Raw genomic sequence first — 18516 nt, 5'->3', positions numbered from 1 at the left:
TCAATAAAACAGGTACCTTGACAGTTATAACAATTCGGTAGAGAACTCTGGACCTCTTGAATAGTAATAAATACGCTGTTTTACCTTTGTTTTATTCATTATGTGCTACAATAAAACAGAGGGTGTCACGTTTACAACCATACACAAGACTAATAAAACGTTAAAACAAAGTGATTGCGACATTTTGGGCACAAAGAGTGTAAAGCGTATTAACAATTTTATTTCATGACCATAATGCCAACGGACAGCTTTTGATAATACCTACTTGTATATTTGTGTTTTAAAATCTTTAGCACCACGCGCTGATAAACAGTTTTCACCACATGGCAAGTGCCCTGAAGTATCCTAAACATAATTTTGAAGCAATGGCAACTAAGTCACAACCTTAATGTATGATAGGCAGCGACAGCGTGGTACAACCAAATAACAATTGTTAACACCGATGCAGTTACAGATGTGCACGACAATACCAAGGTTAAAAATGGCCAAATAGTATGAAAAGAAAAGTGTACGACTTAATGCCTTTGCACAAAGCGGAAGCGAATTCGACACGAATGTGAACCATCAACAAACCAAACTGCAAAAATGTGATGTGGATGCTATGTATTAGGTTGCAGAAAGCGTACAAGTTGCGTGAAAGTTTAAAAAATATTGCAAAACATTTGATTTGGTCGGTAAGTTTTTTTTAATTTTGGGATTAAATTATTCTTAAACGAAACTTGGGAGACTGCATTACACTTTTTCGTTTTACCCATGTATGCTTCATGGTATTGCAATGCAATTGTGGCAGAATCTTTCATTAACGAAAAGTTTTTGAGGGTCCATCTTAATTCGCATTTTTAGCCCTTTTACTAAAGAATCATTATTTTTCAAATATGAATATGTGTCGTGCTTGTAATCTTACAGACCACTTATTACACATAACTCGAGCATTTGCAGAAAGAAAGGAACACATAATAATGGCAAAAGTTCTTACATTCGCATTTATTGCTACGTGAGACGTCTGGCCAGAAATCTCGACAATCATGCTGAAGTTCTTAAACACAACTCGCATATTATTATTTATTTTGTGATATCGAAGTTTGTTTCTCGGCATCAGAAGACTTTCTTCTCCTTCTGCGAGCTTCGGCTACAGCATATCCAACCGCAACCAGCGCGAGGTTGCCGATCATTAGGAAGATCTGCATCCGAACGCAGATCCTGCCGCTGAGGAAAAACCCGAAGAAAAGGCCGAGAACAATAAACAGGCTGAGCGAAGCAAAGGCAGTCTCAGCACGGTCGACGTAAAAGAGTGCCGTAATTGCTGCGTTGGAAAGTTAGGGCATGTAAAAACGGTAACGGGTAAAAGTTGATCAGTAAAGGGGACTTGATAGTTTAAACGTGTTAACGCGTATTTCTAGCACAGGTTGATAGCGTGTTTACGCACTATTACATGGGCCAAAAATATGTTTAAGCTAGGTGTAATTCATTTTAAGTTACGTATGGTTAAGTTTACTCACCGGACGCTGTTGTTTGCCAAATGCCGTCTGATGCTCCTAGCATACTTGCGATGACGTAAGTCCAGTAGTACCGGGATGCCTTCGTGGGCATCCAAAACAGTTGAGTCAGCCAATCCGACAAGTCAAGGGCAAATCCGATTGTCACAACTGGCACAAGCCCGAAGCGATGAGCCAACCGACCAACAGCGAAAGCTGTCAGGACGTTCAAAATCCCGTAGAAGCACATCACAAGTCCAATCTATGACGTTGAAACGAAGTATGCAGTTGTGCATTTGGTTTACAATATAGTATAACCATGTGCATATACCTAAACACAGTTTCTTGGGAATCGAGTCTAACTTGGGTTGAACTTATCTTTGTTTAAATCCGTGGTTCTTAAGCTAGGCGGACCTTTATTGGCGCCCTAAGCGGTCACGGACCCACTAAAAATTTTTTTTTTTAATTTTGAGTTTACCATTTCTTCAAGCATAACTATGAATGTTTTATATACAGCAGTATAGGATAGGGTAAATAACTATAAAAGTAACATTGTTTCCACCGTTTTTTAAACCATAAACTTACAAAACACTTAAAAACCGTTGCTTGAAATAGTTTATCACGTCCTTACAATTTTATAAAAACAAAGAAGTTTTTTTGCTGATTTCGTGAAAAACATCCAAGTTACATGATCGAAATATGTCATCTAACAACCATTGCTAATAAATAGTATTTTCACGAATTAACACATATTTTTTTACGTGATCAATAGTTGCCAATTTTTTTATTGTCGCGGGACAGCCGCTATGCTTTGGCCATTGATGAGCAAAAAAATAAATGAACGTCATCAGCAAAACTATAGTTCAGTAAAACAAATGTCAAACATGCCATTGTTAGACTGGCGGTTGTTCTTATTTCCTTTTACTAATATTGCTATTTTTCTTCAATTTTTGTTTGACAGTAAGTACGGCGACACCCCAAACAACCTCATCCAACCCCCCTTGGGTAAAGGGTGTCGCAGTAAACAACAGGAGTGAAAGTTAGCCGAAACGGCGTTCCGGTTAAAATAATTACTGCCGGAACGGCCTTCCGAACAAAGGGCTTTGGCCGGTATGCCTTACTGGTAAACATGTTCAGTTTTTACCGGGACGACAACGTACATCACCTAGAATTAATTTCAGTTGTATATTTGTGTACTAGATCGATAACCTTACGTTTCGTAAGGTTACTTGTTCAAAACGTCCTGAAATTACGTAACTGTGTACAAATTGTATTATTGTTCCGAAAAAAAAAATGTTCTTCTTTGATCCCTGGACGAAAGTAATGTTTTTCTAGCTAGCACCTCAAAAAGACACGGATGATAATTCTTTTTTTAATTTTATTGCAAGAATAATGTACAAAAGGAACTGCGGAGGAACATCCCTATAAATACATTAATAAACGAGTTGCGGTTGTACCCCATAAGACATTATTATGGGTTAATTAACGAGTTCTTGTTGTGTAAAGCTCTATGAAATATTGAAAGATGTTTATAGACAGGATGTGCTACCTTATTATCGTGTATGATAATGTATTACAACAAATTGGTGATAGTCCATCAACAGCACGTTAGGTTCCAAGCGGAAATACCCAATTAACCTTTCAGTAACATAACAAGAAAGTTTCCATGCATTTGCTATAAGATACGATCAGAGTAAAATAATAATACAGCATCATTATGGTTACTTTTAAATGAAAGCCCTTATTTTAAAAGCCGGTACGAGTTGGAAAATGTGGGGGTGCCTTTCAAGCGTAATTCATTCTGCAAAATTTAATATCTTATTGTGTGCCATGTTGCACACTGTATCCTCGTTTAAACCAAAATTTAAACATACCTGCTGCACTCCAGTCGTACAAGAAACAAACGCCCTTGTAAAATTTGAGGCTGCGTACGACACAGTTCCACCATAGTAGAGACCCACTGGCATTAATAGAAGGTTATCGAGAGAAAAAATATGGCGAAAAGTCGTCTTGATAGATGATGCCAGAAGATATAGCACGCGGCTTTCTGCAAACAAATCCGTATATATATATAAACATAACTGTTAAAAGAGGTCACTGAATAAACATACATTGCTTTCGGTAGTCAGGTAATATATAACGCATGACTGTGTTATATATTTATTAACCTATTTATGGCAGTTTAGAATAACGTTTTGAAGCCTTTTTACGCTTAAACGGACACGAAAAAGTCAAACAAGATTTGCGAGAAGCGCGACACATTTTGTCATCTACGTCTACATAGATAACTTTGAGCCGTGTGGACTCAGTTACACGAATGCGAAATCGAACAAACGCAATTATTGCGCGCTTACATGATTGCACACCAGTTATTTGGTTAATTTTTTTTTAACTCGAACATTGGCCAAACGTAATAACGCAACTTGTGACGTCATATCTGATTTTTTGTTTAGACCCAAAAGTACTTGTTCTTGACCTGTACGACAGACGCGAACTAAGCTCAGTTTGTTAAAAGACATAAGCACCTTGGTTTTCGTCGTTGGTGACAATTTTTTTAAGCGCAAATGAGTGAATGGCGATACTGGCGACTTGCATGAGAGCGTAGACGCCGACCAGCAGTAGAATCGACCAGCGACTTTGCGGCACGTATTTGTTTTTAGCGCCTGTTTGATGAAAATCCTGTCAGACACAAGCAAACGTTTTCCTATGTTTCTCCTCAAAAGGTAACGTTTATACTGCATGCTACATTTGTAGAATAGAAGAAGAGATTAACCCAATATATTTTTAGCCCCTGTTTTTTTAACTCCTATTCGAACTCTATTAATCTTACGCTGGTTTCCTATGCCCAATTGCCCACTTACATAACAGTAGCGGCTGCCGCACATTGAAATGTTGCTGTAAAGGTCTGTGGTTGCTTTTGTTGTGTTGACATTCAGGTGCCGGCCGCCGTACAACACAGCATACGATAGAATGTTGCCGATAATCTGGACAATAAACCACAAAATAAATGGTTATCAAACTATATTACCTATCCTATAGCCTTATCGGTAGGCTACCACTAAATTATCGAACTTTATCGGTACCTTTAAAAAATAATGTTTCAGCTAGTAACCACAGTTTTGTCTTATAATGATGATTCGTTCGACGTGAATTATTGTGTTTTGCCAAATATATGGGCCCAATTAGTACATGTATTCCACTATACATGGCCTACCAGACTGGCTTTCAGCATGGCGTAAAAGTGTCCGAACCATTTATTCCTCAGGTGATCGATGCTTTGCGAGGTTTGGTCGTCTTTATCTCTTTTTTCCCAAGTTTCTTTTACTAAGTGTATGACAATAAGGGGAGCAGAAGACCACACGAACGCCTCGCCCAGAGAGCCAATCACTGCGCCTGGTATCATACTGTAATAACCTGTAAAAAATGTTGTTTTCTGTGGCAAATATAAAATATTGGCAGTGGCAGAAAGAACTGACATAATGCAATGTAATGAGTCAAGCGCGCATTTTGGCGCGTTGTCAACTTACTTAAAGAGAAATTTCCAAGAGTATAGAAAAGGTACCCAATTTCTCCTGTTACAAGGCACCACTTTGGTCCAACCCTTAACAACATAACTGGAGTAGCAGTCAACAAGAGAAATATTGCACACAAGAACAAAATACTGGCACATGTTGTTCCAATATTTCCCATAATGTTGACGCTGCTTTGCAAGGATAGAATTCCTAAACAATATTGCACTTTTAACAACCATTATTATATAAAGTTATGCCGATTGCTTCATGACATAATTACAAGTTGACCAATAATAATAGTTGTTTTAAACAATGCCCTACTCCTTTTAAGTGGTATTGATTTTGTAGTGAGTGTGCTTTTATTTTAGGGTACCACGAAAACTTTTAGGGATTACGCCACAAAGTTGCGCCATACCGTGATGTCATAAAACAATTATTGTTAAAGACACCTGTTGTTCTCCAGTGAACTTTGGTGGCTATAATCAGTCCTAATCGCGCGCATCTCGAAATACTGCGTTTATTTGGTTGAAATTGGAAAAAAAATGACACATAAAAAGAGATTTTCATATTGCTCCCAAATAACAGCATTTGTAGTCTCATTTAAAACAATTGTACATAATAGAGTTATTAAGTCAAAACGGCGCCACATACCATATTGTGCATAGCGCCCTTTGGTTGAATAGACTTTATTTTTTGTTTATAGGCCTACATATTAAAGTTTGTCAAAAAATATAGCCTCGGCCAAAGGGGCATAGTTTACTTTATAAAGTGACCCTATAAAGTACTTTGCCATATGATTGCTAATATTGGTATTTTTTTGTTCAATTTTGTTTTTAATGAGTACTTTGCCATAAGCACACCAGCTTCCTATCAGCTATTCTAAACCATCTTTTAATGAGCTAATCCAAAATAAAAAAAGTTGTCTATACATTGTATCGTATCTTGTTTGGTATTACTTACCTATGTACACCGAACTACTTAGCAGAAGGGCAACAGTTAAAATGTAATATTGCGCCACAACGGAGGCACAACACCCGGGCATGATATATCTCGTATGTCGATTTTTTGGCACGCTTAAACTGCAATTCCAGTCCTACCGGTATACTATTGTTTTTAAAACAGCAATTCCCTAAAGTTTTTAAAACAGCAATACCTGTTAAAAATGTCCTAAAATTATTGACAAAAAAGTTTGTGTTGGTTAAATGTATGCATATTGTCAGGGCCAGATTAAGGCTCGACTGATGAGGGTGCAGTCCCAGCCTCACCAAAAAATATAGGCCCTATGTGATCATTGCAAAATAAGAGTAATGCTTAAGATATCATAGACCACTAGTGCGAGATTATTTTTTTGTGTAAAAGTTTTTATTCCATCATGTCGATTTTTAAACCATTAGTGATTGGATTATATACAGTTTTTTTGTCGTTAGAACATGTTTGTCACTTAGAGCAGTGGAGACAATGCTCAAACACACTACAAAGAACAACTTGAATTGCGTTTACAGGCAGACATACACCGGCCCGGTTATTATCACACCAAAACACGATTTGTTTCGAAAGTGTTATAACTTATAGGTAACAACGAGGCTATCCACCTAAAAATGTTAAAATATTTTTTGCTAACTACAAATGCCTAAACTTTCGTGTTTAGCGCGAACTGACTTCAGTTGCATAATTGCGCACCCCATTTCGTCAACGCACACTTTTTAATATTACCTGAATACTGACTATATACTTTCTTATAATAGCTTACTTGGCTAGCATTATCTCAGCCGTAGGATTTAAGTCTAATCACCACACAACGTATGACGAATTGCAACTCAACAAGAACGCTTCCGGTAATGTCGTGAGACCAAATTCAAAGCAATGTGCATTCACAAACTATGCGATTTTGCGCCTGGTTGTTGACATTCATAATAATTTATTTCTATCTGTGCGTCATTTTTATAGTGTTCTGAGTCAATCTGCCGCTCAAAAATATGTTTTGCGCGGAAAATGTAAATCTTTATCGGCAATGCGAGTAAACTTTATAAAAATTGATTGTCATAAGATAGCCTATATGCAGAGTTACCAGACCACGCTTATTTCTAAGAGTTATGCTTATTTTTGACTGCAGTGTCTTAGAAAATACTAATGTGTTTATTGCAAAGAAACGTGATTATCTTTGAGTTGTGTGCTTAGTTTGTCTTATTCTAGAATTTATTAAACCTCAATATACTGTTGTGCTTATTTTTGGTTTTTAGAAGATGGTAACCCTGCCTATATGACTTTAAAATTTAATAGAAGGGCTTAATGCTCCGCAATACATGCCTAATGGTATCTAGATAAGCCTATTGAGCTGCGTAACTTTCTAATTTGCTAGCTATGAGGCAACGCTAGGTAGCCTATTATAGCCTAAGTAAGCTGTGAAACCCTAACGTACCGTATTTGAGTTGAATTGTTTGCTTTGCAACGTAGACCATACTTTTCGTCACACAAGGTGGCTTTTCCTCAGGGTATCCGTTGTGAGTGGGAAATCCGGGAATATTGTTGCAGAAAACGCAATACATTTTTTTAAGATCAGAAACTTAGGTCAGGGAATAGTTATCTAAGGAAGCCTTTTTGCATGGTCAAACATGTAGCTTATACGCGCATTAGCAAAAAGATGTACTGGACAAACATAATATTAAAACAAAAATTATATTTATCTGTGGGAATTGACGTAACTTTTATTATAGAGGATGTCCTAAGACAGGGGTTTTCAACCTTTTTTTGCTCATGGCCCACTAAATTAGTAAAAAAATGGCGGTGGCCCATTTAACGTTTAATGAAAAAACATAAAGTTTCAACAACACAATAAATTAATAAAGCTTGTACATTATTTCAAATGCGTTACGTCGCCCCATACTTAATGGCGTGGATTGGGACCGCCAAGGCGAGTAGTTCAATAAATAAAGCGGTCCAGTCAATATCATGAGCAGCCAATATAAAAACAAGTAGTTTATAATAAAATGCGCCAAAGGCGCAGGAAGTTTTACGCATTACATTCCTTTATCTTTTAATTTTGCGGTTTTACAGACTTTCTGAAAATTTCAGAAACCAGTTAGAGTCCTAAAAATTGTACTTCCTTGCAACAGCTAACGGAAAACAGAGGGCTTTTGATAGCATTTGGAAAATGAAACCAGACATTGGTGCTTTATATTTTGCAACTTGAGATATTTTTCGAAACAACTCCCAAGACTAATTATAAAATGCCAATAATATTTTTACAATGATATTTTTTGGGTTTCGAGCGCATGTTCATAAATTTATACCTGAAATATTGCATAAGGTCAAAATACTTACAATACGACTGATTGAAAAGTACCCTGAAACACAAGTAGGCCTAACGCAACTACGGGAACGTCGCGGCACACCGGTTGCGCAGCACTATAAACGTAACAAAGAATAATACGAAAGCAAGGTGTTTGCCATTGTAAAAAGAAATGATGTTACAAATATAACATTAGGTCGAGGTTTTTGTTATTTATCTGTCGGACTCTTATGTGTTCATAATGACACGCTTTTTGACATCACTGTACGCAAAGCTCTGTGGCCCACAGAAAACAGCGTCATGACCCACTATAGGGCCATGGCCCATAGGTTGAAAACCTCTGTCCAAAGGGCACCTTTAGCCCAAGGTTTTATCAAAACTATCTGAAACATGACAACCGTGGGACCGTGGTATTCCTATCTTTTTATCATTTAGTGCAGTGGTTTTCAAACTTTTTTGAGTGCGACCCAAATCTGAGCTTTATGAGCAACTCACGACCCAAGCCTCAAACATCAAAAAATTTACTTTTTCTGATATGAATGAAACAAAAAAAAGACACAGACAACTAGATGTAGTACACAGTTCTATGAAACAATGATTGATTACAAACACATGATTGATTTATTTGTGTGATTGGTGAAACTGAATTTTTTTCTTTATAATATCAGGGTGGCTTGTTTGGTAACTGAAAGCTTACACCAGTCTTAGCAGCTACTGCAGTTGGCTATGGCTATACCAGGGTGTCCAACATGAGGCACGCGTGCCAAATGTGGCACACGACCTAACAAAAAATGGCACGAAAGCCCCCAAAAATTACAGCCAATTGTCAAAAAAGCCAAATTTGTTATACAGCCAATTGTCATTGTTTATTCGCAATACAAAACAATCCCAGCAATTACGACAACAAACAATTACTTCTGATATTTTAACATAATACTGTTTTTATTTTTTGTATAAAAGCGCTTTTAATATTACAAAAAAAATAGTAGGCCTACTAGACTTTGGCACGGAAAGAAATTGTAAGATAAAAATTGGCACGTCGGCATGTTTGTGTGTTGGACACCCCTGGGCTATACTGTAGCTGGCTACCATCTAAACGTTTATAAAACCACTTATGATGCAATAATCCAGGTTACAGATTTGAAGCAACATGAAAAGCTTATTTATGCAATAATTCAGTTATAATTGAATTGAAAATATTTGAAAAATAAAACAAAAAAAGTTCGTTTGCGCAGGATTGAATCACCATGCATAAAGCGACCCATTTTTTTACCCTGCACGACCCATACTTTGAGAACCACTGATTTAGTGTCACTTAATAAAAAGAGACTACCAGTCAATAAAACAGGTACCTTGACAGTTATAACAATTCGGTAGAGAACTCTGGACCTCTTGAATAGTAATAAATACGCTGTTTTACCTTTGTTTTATTCATTATGTGCTACAATAAAACAGAGGGTGTCACGTTTACAACCATACACAAGACTAATAAAACGTTAAAACAAAGTGATTGCGACATTTTGGGCACAAAGAGTGTAAAGCGTATTAACAATTTTATTTCATGACCATAATGCCAACGGACAGCTTTTGATAATACCTACTTGTATATTTGTGTTTTAAAATCTTTAGCACCACGCGCTGATAAACAGTTTTCACCACATGGCAAGTGCCCTGAAGTATCCTAAACATAATTTTGAAGCAATGGCAACTAAGTCACAACCTTAATGTATGATAGGCAGCGACAGCGTGGTACAACCAAATAACAATTGTTAACACCGATGCAGTTACAGATGTGCACGACAATACCAAGGTTAAAAATGGCCAAATAGTATGAAAAGAAAAGTGTACGACTTAATGCCTTTGCTTTTATCTATTAATACATGACTAAAAAAGATAAGTATAACTGTTACATCGAAAACACAAAATAAGACGTACAAAAATACAATATCTAAAGCAGAAAATATATAATACCATATAGTACTAAGACTAACAACATAATAATACCCATGACATAATAAAATCTAAATCGTCTGAATAAGACATAAAACTCGCCGGAATAAGTTCCAAATTCATCGCAATAAAGCTGGCCAATATAATGCCTAAGAATAGAGGGATATTTAGTCACCACCGAGGACTTTTTCCGTTTGTGTTTAGAAACTACATTCGTTGAACGCATTTAAGTACGACGCTTGGCATCCCCACTGAACGTGAGTTTACTAGTTATAAGACAGTAAAAAAGAGCTATTTGACATCGGAGCCTTAAATATATATGATCAGCAACACCCAAAAACGATGCGAAAACAATGTTGATTTTAAAATATTTGAGTAAATGCATGTTCCCCTCTATGAGTGGCAAATGCAAAAAAACTAAACTTCTTTCATTATTGGTCAAACAACATATTTTAAAAAGCACAGTTTATTGAGCTATTTTAGCATTAGAAAGCTTTATACCTTTTCTATTCTGTGTTTTGCACACCACCATTAGTTATGTTGCACACATAACGTTTCCAAGCAGCAGTAAGGAACGGTCTTTGTCGCTTTATCCTCGACAGATGAGCCGAACGTCATCTTCTCATGTAGCATTAAGGGTGGTATATCCCCAACTTTGACATGCCACAGTGCACTGTGACCCTTTCGCGGCGTTTTCTGCTTTACACGAGCCTCCTATAGTAGGATGGACTGGATAAGTCCCTTTAGTAATTGCATCAAATTTTGCTGTTAATAAATATGCCCCGTATCGCCAACAGACCCAGATGTTATTTTTGTAGTAGAGGATATAGTTACGGTGAAGCTATTCTATTGGTTTCGTGTCACTAATAAACAAACAGGGGAACAATTCTTTTTGATGAACACAGACTGCCCAGACCGCCTACTATAGACCAAAATGTTGTTTTTATTTATTTATTTTATTTATTTAACTTTTATTTATTTACTATTTATAATGTTATCAGATGCTACACACACAGCCAGGGGTTATGCGATATAAACCCTACAAAATGGAAATACTTTAATAGTCTATCACTTTAAAAATCCATTAAATTGTATTTTACATCTGAAAAAAAATACACTTACCTTTTTCTTACAATCACTATTCGATGAGCTGATTTTATTTTTTGTCGTTTTGCAACTTGAAGAAGTCTTTCCTTTTAAAGTTTCGGGAATGTTTCTTGTACTGCTTCCATGTTTCCGACTAAGCAAACAGACTATAATCAGGATTTTGAGTAAATTTTACAACTTAAAAATTTATTTACATTTGTTAATTAGGCACAACAACAAATCAAAAATTGGTTACCTTTCCTTGGTGCTTGCTACCTTCGGTTTCGTTTTTGCCATCTGGAAACGATACAATACAAAATTTAATGATATACTATTAAGTTCACTTCTCCGACGTTGGACAGGCCAGTTTATCAACAGACTTGATCTAGTATATAGAGAAGGTTGCGCAATTAAACTGATTCTGCCAAGTGATAGTTGACCTCGTTAAGTTGGAGACAAAGAAGGCCTGACATGTCTGCCTGAAACATATTGAGTAGGGTATCTTCGGCTTCACTTATTGTTGCCAAATTTGTACTGTTACGGTAACAGGGGTGGTGCCAGGATTTTTGTTAGGGGGAATATGGAGTTTTCAGAGATTATGTCACAATGTTTTCCAAACGCGTGTTTGGTTTAAATTTATAAAACTGTATGGCTGCACTGAAACCATGCCAAGGGACAAGGTTTCTAGTTATCAAGTATAAAGTGGTAAAAATTCTAGATTTGGTAATTACTGTTATTTTTATATTGAAACCGGTCCTATCCAACACGAAAAAAACTTTTTTTTTTTAAATATTGTACAAGTTAACTTAATATCGTTTAGTTGGAAATAGACAAAACTTTTTAGACTCAAATGTACGATGGCACGCACGGCGACCTTAGGATGATAAGATTTTTTCGGATAAGATACACAATTTTGATCAATGTCGCCAAAATTCAATATGGATAAATTTTACCCGTTCTTATGAATTACCACAGTACACGAAGCTGCTTCGAGTAAGATACATTTTTAATACAACGGCGTGTTTGAAATCGCGACTTCACCAGGACTATCTATATCATTGCCCACGTTTGATGTCGGTAATCTATGGTGGACACAACATGTTTCGCACCTTTGAACTACTGAGAACCGGTTTTGATGCTGGTTTTCGGGTCGGGTCTCCGCAACTCAACGTGCTGGCCTGCAGTTCGGTTCTTAAGTCTTCTGGCAGGATTGTCCAGCCTTTGGTGTGCATTACGGCGTAACAGTTACTGGTCAGGTACATTTTTGCCTTTTCAGCTGCAGCTCTCAACGGCTTTGCGATCTGGGTGAAGCAGAATTAAAAACACATTGAGAAGGCAACAAGTCTCTACGTGTATCCATAAGAGTCATCGCCTATTTCGGTTTAGAAAGTGTTTATGTGTTAGTCTAAATCGGGTGTCAATATTTTACTAACAGAGTAACGGTAGTGCACTACAATAACTTGTTACCTCGTACACACCTCGAATAAAATATCAGGATATAAATTTGCTTATGATGAAGATATTACCACTTAAGTATATTAGCATCGCAATTATTCAGGAGCTGCCCCGACAAATTAGAACGACCTTTATACTACTGTTGTAGAGACTCTCCACAAATTTTACTCTTATAAACGAAATGTTAATCTTGATTCTTTGCAACCACATGTGAGATATATAAATGACGGTATTTTAGATTTTGGTATTGGATTTGTAGCTTTTTATATATTGTTTAGTATATAATGTTTTTAGGTATTTAATGTAAACATTGACAACAATATGTTAACAACTATGATTTAACCTACCGGATTCCATTCTTCACTGTCTGCAAATTCAAGAAGAATTGTAAGGGCGTTGTACTGAGTGCACACATTGTTGTGGTCGAGTTTGAAGCAAACTGTTTTCAATATTCTTTCAACTATTTCCCTTCTGCACCCAAGGCCCTATAAAACACAATCCTAATAAAATTGATTAAAAAAAAGTATTATCAGTAACTTAATATTACGTGAAAAACTTGTTAAATAGGTTACTTATTTTTAAATATAATATGCTATACTACTATCCAGTGTTATCAAAACATTTAAGATAATAAAACCTGGAACAGCAAATCCCATTTTCCATTCACAGTAATTTCATACAGGTTCTTTGCTATATAGTCTTCACAAGAGTGCATTAACCTTGTTGCTACTCTAACCATGGGCTTCTCCCAACTAACAGATGTTAGGCCACCCAACAGCAAGTCTGCACCCAAAGTTATATCACCAACACTTGACACCGTCTTTAAAATATAAGTATAAAAGTATTGATTTAAAAAAAATGTATAGACACATTTGTAATGTTTTGTATTCCTTACAGCCTAGTTGTGGTTTATTTTTTAGAAACATGTTTTGCGTACTGGCTATACAACAAAATAAACTTAAATATAACATATTGCAATTTGCAAAAACAATTCCGACAAACCAAGGTATTTTCTACAGCCAAGTAGCATTCTTCCAACAAGTTTGATGGTAATTTGCAAAAGCTTTCTATGTGCCAAAGTTTAGGAAAATAGCATGAGTTCCATTCTAAACAACATTCTTTCAGTTTAGGTAGGTTGCGGGTTGCTGCTATACTGAGAGCCTCGTTAAAACCAGTTAAGCAACCTGCAGAAATAAAGTATACAATCATATCCTGTAAAAGAATTAGAGAGAAAAGAAATCACATAAAGCAGTTTATCTATATTAGCGGTCATTAGCCTCTTTTCTGTCCTGCCACTCATTGGTAATCGTAATTTTGTGCTCCCCCTCATATATTAAATTAATATCTTAAAAAAACAATTAATAGTATGTCCATTACACTCATGTACTTACAATACAATAGCTATTGGCTAAACACAAACACATTATAGATTTGCACAAACTACAAAGGAGACTTGCAAAACCCCCGGTGATAGCCTGTTCTCTGGATAATGTATATGTCAAACATTTACTTTGGGGAAGCGAGTAACTTTGAACAGTTATTATTTTACCAATTATCTTTTTTTAGTTTAGATAATAAGCGTTTTCTGAAAATACAAAAAACATAATGTAGTATGCACAGATACTTTTGAGGGGTCATGGCTAGTACCCATTCCCTGCGAACAACACCAATCTATAGGAACTGTACCCGATTGTTATGACTTAACATAACTTTAATTGGTCATGAAAAGTAGCAAGAAATAGTTGATGTCCGCTAATCACAATTATTTTTTTTAATTTTAATAAATAAAAATATCTTCATATATTTTTAATAATTTTAGGAAAACTGTACTATTTAGATACAACAAGTATATACCAAAAACCATACCTTCCTTAAAAATTTATTATAATTTCAAAAAAGTTAGTTGCATGTTTAATTTCTTTAGATTTACCAGAGCATGGTTGATGAAATAAATGACACTTTTCTTTGTAAAGATACAATTCAACCGCTTCCAGTAAAACTGTTGAGCCAAGCATGTCAGCTGCTGATGCAACCTCAAGTGTGGGCAAATTACTAACAGCAGAGAAATCAACAAACATTCCATAGATATAACAAAAATATATACCAAAAGCTCTCACTGAAATGCCATCTAAAAACAATTCGATTAACTTTAGCAATACTTTTCATTTAGAGCCATGATAAAATATGTTTTAATTGAATTGCCACATACTTATTTCAACCTCAGTCAAATCTGATTCAATCCAATTATTTGATTCAAACATGCATCTAAAATACAGAGATCTTGCTGATAAAACACACTTGTGTCCAAAGAAACATACACCCTGAACCTTGAAAAAACAATATTTTCAAGTTTGAAAACACTCTATATTTAAGCCATAAAATGCAAACCTTCACTGTTATGTCTGATTTGCTACCAGATGAAAGGAGTGAGCATAAATTATTATTTGAAAAATAACTTGTGCTTATCAACACCAGCTCTGAAATGCATTCAGGTTGTGAACCCTTGTCTGCAAAATCAATTAGGATATACACAATACTCTAAAGGCAGCTTAATTTAAAAAAAAAAACATAATTCTTTAACAAACACATAAAAGTTATGTCTCAATCAAATACATTACAAAAAAATTATTTACTAAATAACTAGTCTGTTTCAGATTTATTCTATTATAATAAGTTATTATAATAAGAGTGACCTAAACATCATAACTTAGAAGTGTAAAGAATTATACCAACCTGTCCTGTTCGATTGTTTTTCACATAGCAAAAAATCATTTTCATCATTTAAAATTTGACAAATCAGTGTATTTTTTGAACATTTTTCTGCGACATTTCTTAAAAGATAAAGCAAACTGTTAACATATTAACATTAATTTCAGTATGAAGATGGTACAGCTATCATTTTTTCTTTGAATGGAAACTGCGGCAATAACTAAAAATAGATAATGACTGGGGTAAAACACAAACCAAAATATAACATTGGCATAAAATGACAGTAAAAAAAACTTACGTTAAGTCACTTAGGAGTTCTTTCATTTTTGTTAATTTCCAATGTTTTATTCGCTTCCGAAATTTTAAGTTTTGAACTTTCAAACCAGGCATATTTTACCGAAGAGAAACTAACAACTTGAGAGTTACAGCTTATTTTCTCTGGGTTATAGAATATATACTGATCAGATGTTTTTAGACATTTCCTAACCTAAGAAGTTACAATTCATTAAAATGATCTAAGAAATGAATAATAATTTATACCTTAGTTTAAATTAATAAGTATAAGATCATGTAGCAGGGCTATTATGTTTTCATATACAGAAAAAAGAAAATTCCCTATTTGCAATTTTCGTTTTATTGTTTATCTTTTGAACAGAACTATAGTTTTATGTGAATTTTTGGCATGGGCCTAATGTTAAGTTAAAGTTTCAGCGACAAAATTAGTTCTAATAAATTTTCTTATTAATATTTCCTTTGAAAAATTTAAAGGGTTAACACAAAATCATCATGATGTGACTCTGTCAAATAAATTTGCATTGTTTGTTTTAACCTCAAACTTTTGCTTAACAATGTACAATGAACCAAAAGAGATGAACTTATTGGGTGATAAAAATATTTCAGGCCTACCATATAGCAGCTATCAAAGTTAGGCCTGTCTTATATCCTGTTTGAGCTTGGTCCCAGCGTCATGATTAGTCAATGAATATAAATAAATATATGACAAAGACTTAACTTGCTCTAATTATGACTTGACTGGGACTTGACTTGCTATTTATTCAAAGTAACTTGATTTGGACTTAAGTGATTTAAGAAAGAACTTGACTTGAACTTAATCATTTCGAAATGACTTGTTTAAAACTCTAGTAATTGTTAAGTCACTATAGTGTACAATTGGTCCAGTGGTGGGTTAAATTTAGCACATCAGCTAATTCAGTAATAGTATTCTAGTAGGATTTATGAAAGATATAAGTAATGTCACAATCGAATGACTATAAAAAAATCCTGAATCTGGTAGAAGCATTCCAATTTTAAGCAACCAAAATATGGACCATATTTAAAATGTTGCACTGAATGTGTGATATTGGATAGAGCCTTAAAAAAAGAAAAAAAAAAGATTAAGTAACAACACAATGGTCTAGCAAGGCTAGTGTTAAGGTCAGACATTTCTTCAAGATGTTAAAAATTTATGTAAAATGTTTCACCTGCAAGAGCAACGTCAGTATATTTGTTAAATTATATTAAAAAGTAGTAAATTAAAAACTATAAATATCCGAAACTAAGTCCAGCATGCAAAACTTCTGTTCAAAACAACAACACAGGTCAAAATACGTGAAACACAAACGGCTTAAAGGCAGCAAAGATAAAAAGACCAGTCTGCATACTTCGGCAGGTGCACACCTGATATTTTTTCTAAGCAATTTGTGTGCACACCTGAAATAGTATATTGCGCACTTAGGGTTAGAAAAAAACATTTAAACTTAAATAAAGGTAAACTGTGACAATGCCTTTGTACACTAATTATATATATGTTTTTTCATATTAAAAAAGTTTTTTACAGTAACTAACGTAACGAGTTGTCAAAAATGAAATTCCAAGATGGACATAAATATGATATAATAATTGTAATAATAATAATACTTGACCCACCAAAACCAAAAGCTAACTCCCACCTTAACAGGGATATTGTTAGCAATGTAAACCCCAAGACGAAAATGTGGTAGAATTCTAGGCCAGCGCAAAATGTCTGACCTTAACACAAGCTTGCTTGCCTTCTTGGTCATCCCCCATCATGTTGTTCCTATGCATAATGTTTTTATAATAGCACCTATCAATGAAAAATGGGCATTTCATTTTGGCGTTAAATAATTGACAATATTGAAAACATAAGTGTGATGTCTTCTGGATATTAAAAGTGAAATTACTTACCACTGTTATTTATTTACATTTGTAACAATTACCACCTTTCTTTATAGGGAAATTACCGAAACCAATAATAGTGGAAATTTTACTTCTGTCAATAATTTAGTAAATTGCATTAAAACTTCTGAAGTAGAGCATAGTTAACATTACCAGCATATTTGTTTTAAAAACTTTAAAATTACCCACAAATTAATATAAAAAAAACTTTAAAAACAAGTCTCGATTTATTATTTTTTATTAAGTATGGAAATCACTCATATGTAACGAACTTTAACAGCTGAGTAAATGGACCAATCAAAACCGTTAGCCGGGCGTCGGGTTACGTTTTTATCTTTGGCCTTTCGTTTAAACTCGAAAATGTTTTAACGTTTTCTGTATTGTTGCTATGCTGGATGTTGGTTGTAGGTAAATATGGCGTAAAATGGAAGAGAACGTGCATTTACGAATGTATATCGTTCGCAAAGTCTGTTTCAATTGACTTTACCAACCTTTACTAAATCTTCAATGAATATACGGTTTTAGATCCCACAAGGTTTTAAAATTATAAATGTAGTGTGTTTTGTGCAGTGTTGTAATGACTTAAGTCAATGACTTGACTTAAGTGCACGTTAGTCACTGTTTTTTAATGATTTGACTTATGTCTTTTGGGCAAAATGACTTGACTTGACTTAAGTTTTTTGGGAAAATGACTTGACTTGACTTAAGCCATTTGGACAAATGACTTAGGTTAAAATAAATTGTTTTAATTAAGCAATTATTTATAAAATTGCATTATTTATCCCAATCTTTGTACATAAAACAATTTGCTTGTAATATGTTGCTTTTGTGTTATTTTTTTGCT

General features: G+C 34.8%; 2 protein-coding genes across 3 annotated transcripts; both read right to left on the bottom strand.

The window, feature by feature from the left end:
- Positions 1 to 109: 109 nt before the first annotated feature.
- On the bottom strand, positions 110 to 16183 carry LOC146133219 (BTB/POZ domain-containing protein 8-like). 2 transcript variants are annotated; one of them, XR_014501665.1, is made up of 13 exons: positions 15775 to 16183; positions 15501 to 15598; positions 15156 to 15274; positions 14977 to 15094; positions 14698 to 14895; positions 13770 to 13951; positions 13405 to 13587; positions 13115 to 13252; positions 12422 to 12613; positions 11569 to 11609; positions 11349 to 11466; positions 9997 to 10940; positions 110 to 514 (listed from the first exon to the last, which is right to left on the bottom strand). XR_014501665.1 is itself a non-coding variant. In XM_083397124.1 (12 exons), exons 1-12 carry the CDS (start codon positions 15864 to 15866, stop codon positions 10758 to 10760), a joined length of 1662 nt encoding a protein of 553 aa, XP_083253250.1. In that variant the 5' UTR covers positions 15867 to 16183; the 3' UTR covers positions 9721 to 10757. The 2 variants fall into 2 exon arrangements, 1 of the variants encoding a protein (XP_083253250.1); XM_083397124.1 differs by lacking the exon at positions 110 to 514 and having other exon boundaries at positions 9721 to 10940.
- LOC146133220 (UNC93-like protein) lies at positions 1059 to 4878 on the bottom strand. Its single transcript, XM_083397682.1, has 6 exons — positions 4690 to 4878; positions 4337 to 4459; positions 4001 to 4154; positions 3350 to 3435; positions 1500 to 1737; positions 1059 to 1303 (listed from the first exon to the last, which is right to left on the bottom strand). The coding sequence occupies exons 1-6, from the start codon at positions 4876 to 4878 to the stop codon at positions 1059 to 1061; spliced, it is 1035 nt and encodes a 344-aa protein (XP_083253808.1).
- Positions 16184 to 18516: the final 2333 nt, after the last annotated feature.

Source organism: Ascidiella aspersa, chromosome 9, assembly GCF_963924565.1.
Source record: "Ascidiella aspersa chromosome 9, kaAscAspe10.2, whole genome shotgun sequence".
Classification (NCBI taxonomy): domain Eukaryota; kingdom Metazoa; phylum Chordata; class Ascidiacea; order Phlebobranchia; family Ascidiidae; genus Ascidiella; species Ascidiella aspersa.
The sequence above is the reverse complement of the archived record's forward strand: the minus strand, read 5'-3'. Positions and strand labels throughout refer to the sequence as shown.

What these genes read in the sequence shown, in the direction of transcription:
- LOC146133219 (XM_083397124.1), bottom strand. Translation starts at nt 15,866, where the DNA reads ATGCCTGGTTTGAAAGTTCAAAACTTAAAATTTCGGAAGCGAATAAAA. An exon ending in ATTTCATCAACCATGCTCTG is followed by an intron (nt 13,952 to 14,697) that starts GTAAATCTAAAG and finishes TTATTTCTGCAG; the next exon opens with GTTGCTTAACTGGTTTTAAC. An exon ending in AATGGGATTTGCTGTTCCAG is followed by an intron (nt 13,253 to 13,404) that starts GTTTTATTATCT and finishes TGTGTTTTATAG; the next exon opens with GGCCTTGGGTGCAGAAGGGA.
- LOC146133220 (XM_083397682.1), bottom strand. Translation starts at nt 4,878, where the DNA reads ATGATACCAGGCGCAGTGATTGGCTCTCTGGGCGAGGCGTTCGTGTGG. An exon ending in GCGGCAGCCGCTACTGTTAT is followed by an intron (nt 4,155 to 4,336) that starts GTAAGTGGGCAA and finishes TGTGTCTGACAG; the next exon opens with GATTTTCATCAAACAGGCGC. An exon ending in GTACGACTGGAGTGCAGCAG is followed by an intron (nt 1,738 to 3,349) that starts GTATGTTTAAAT and finishes TCAACGTCATAG; the next exon opens with ATTGGACTTGTGATGTGCTT.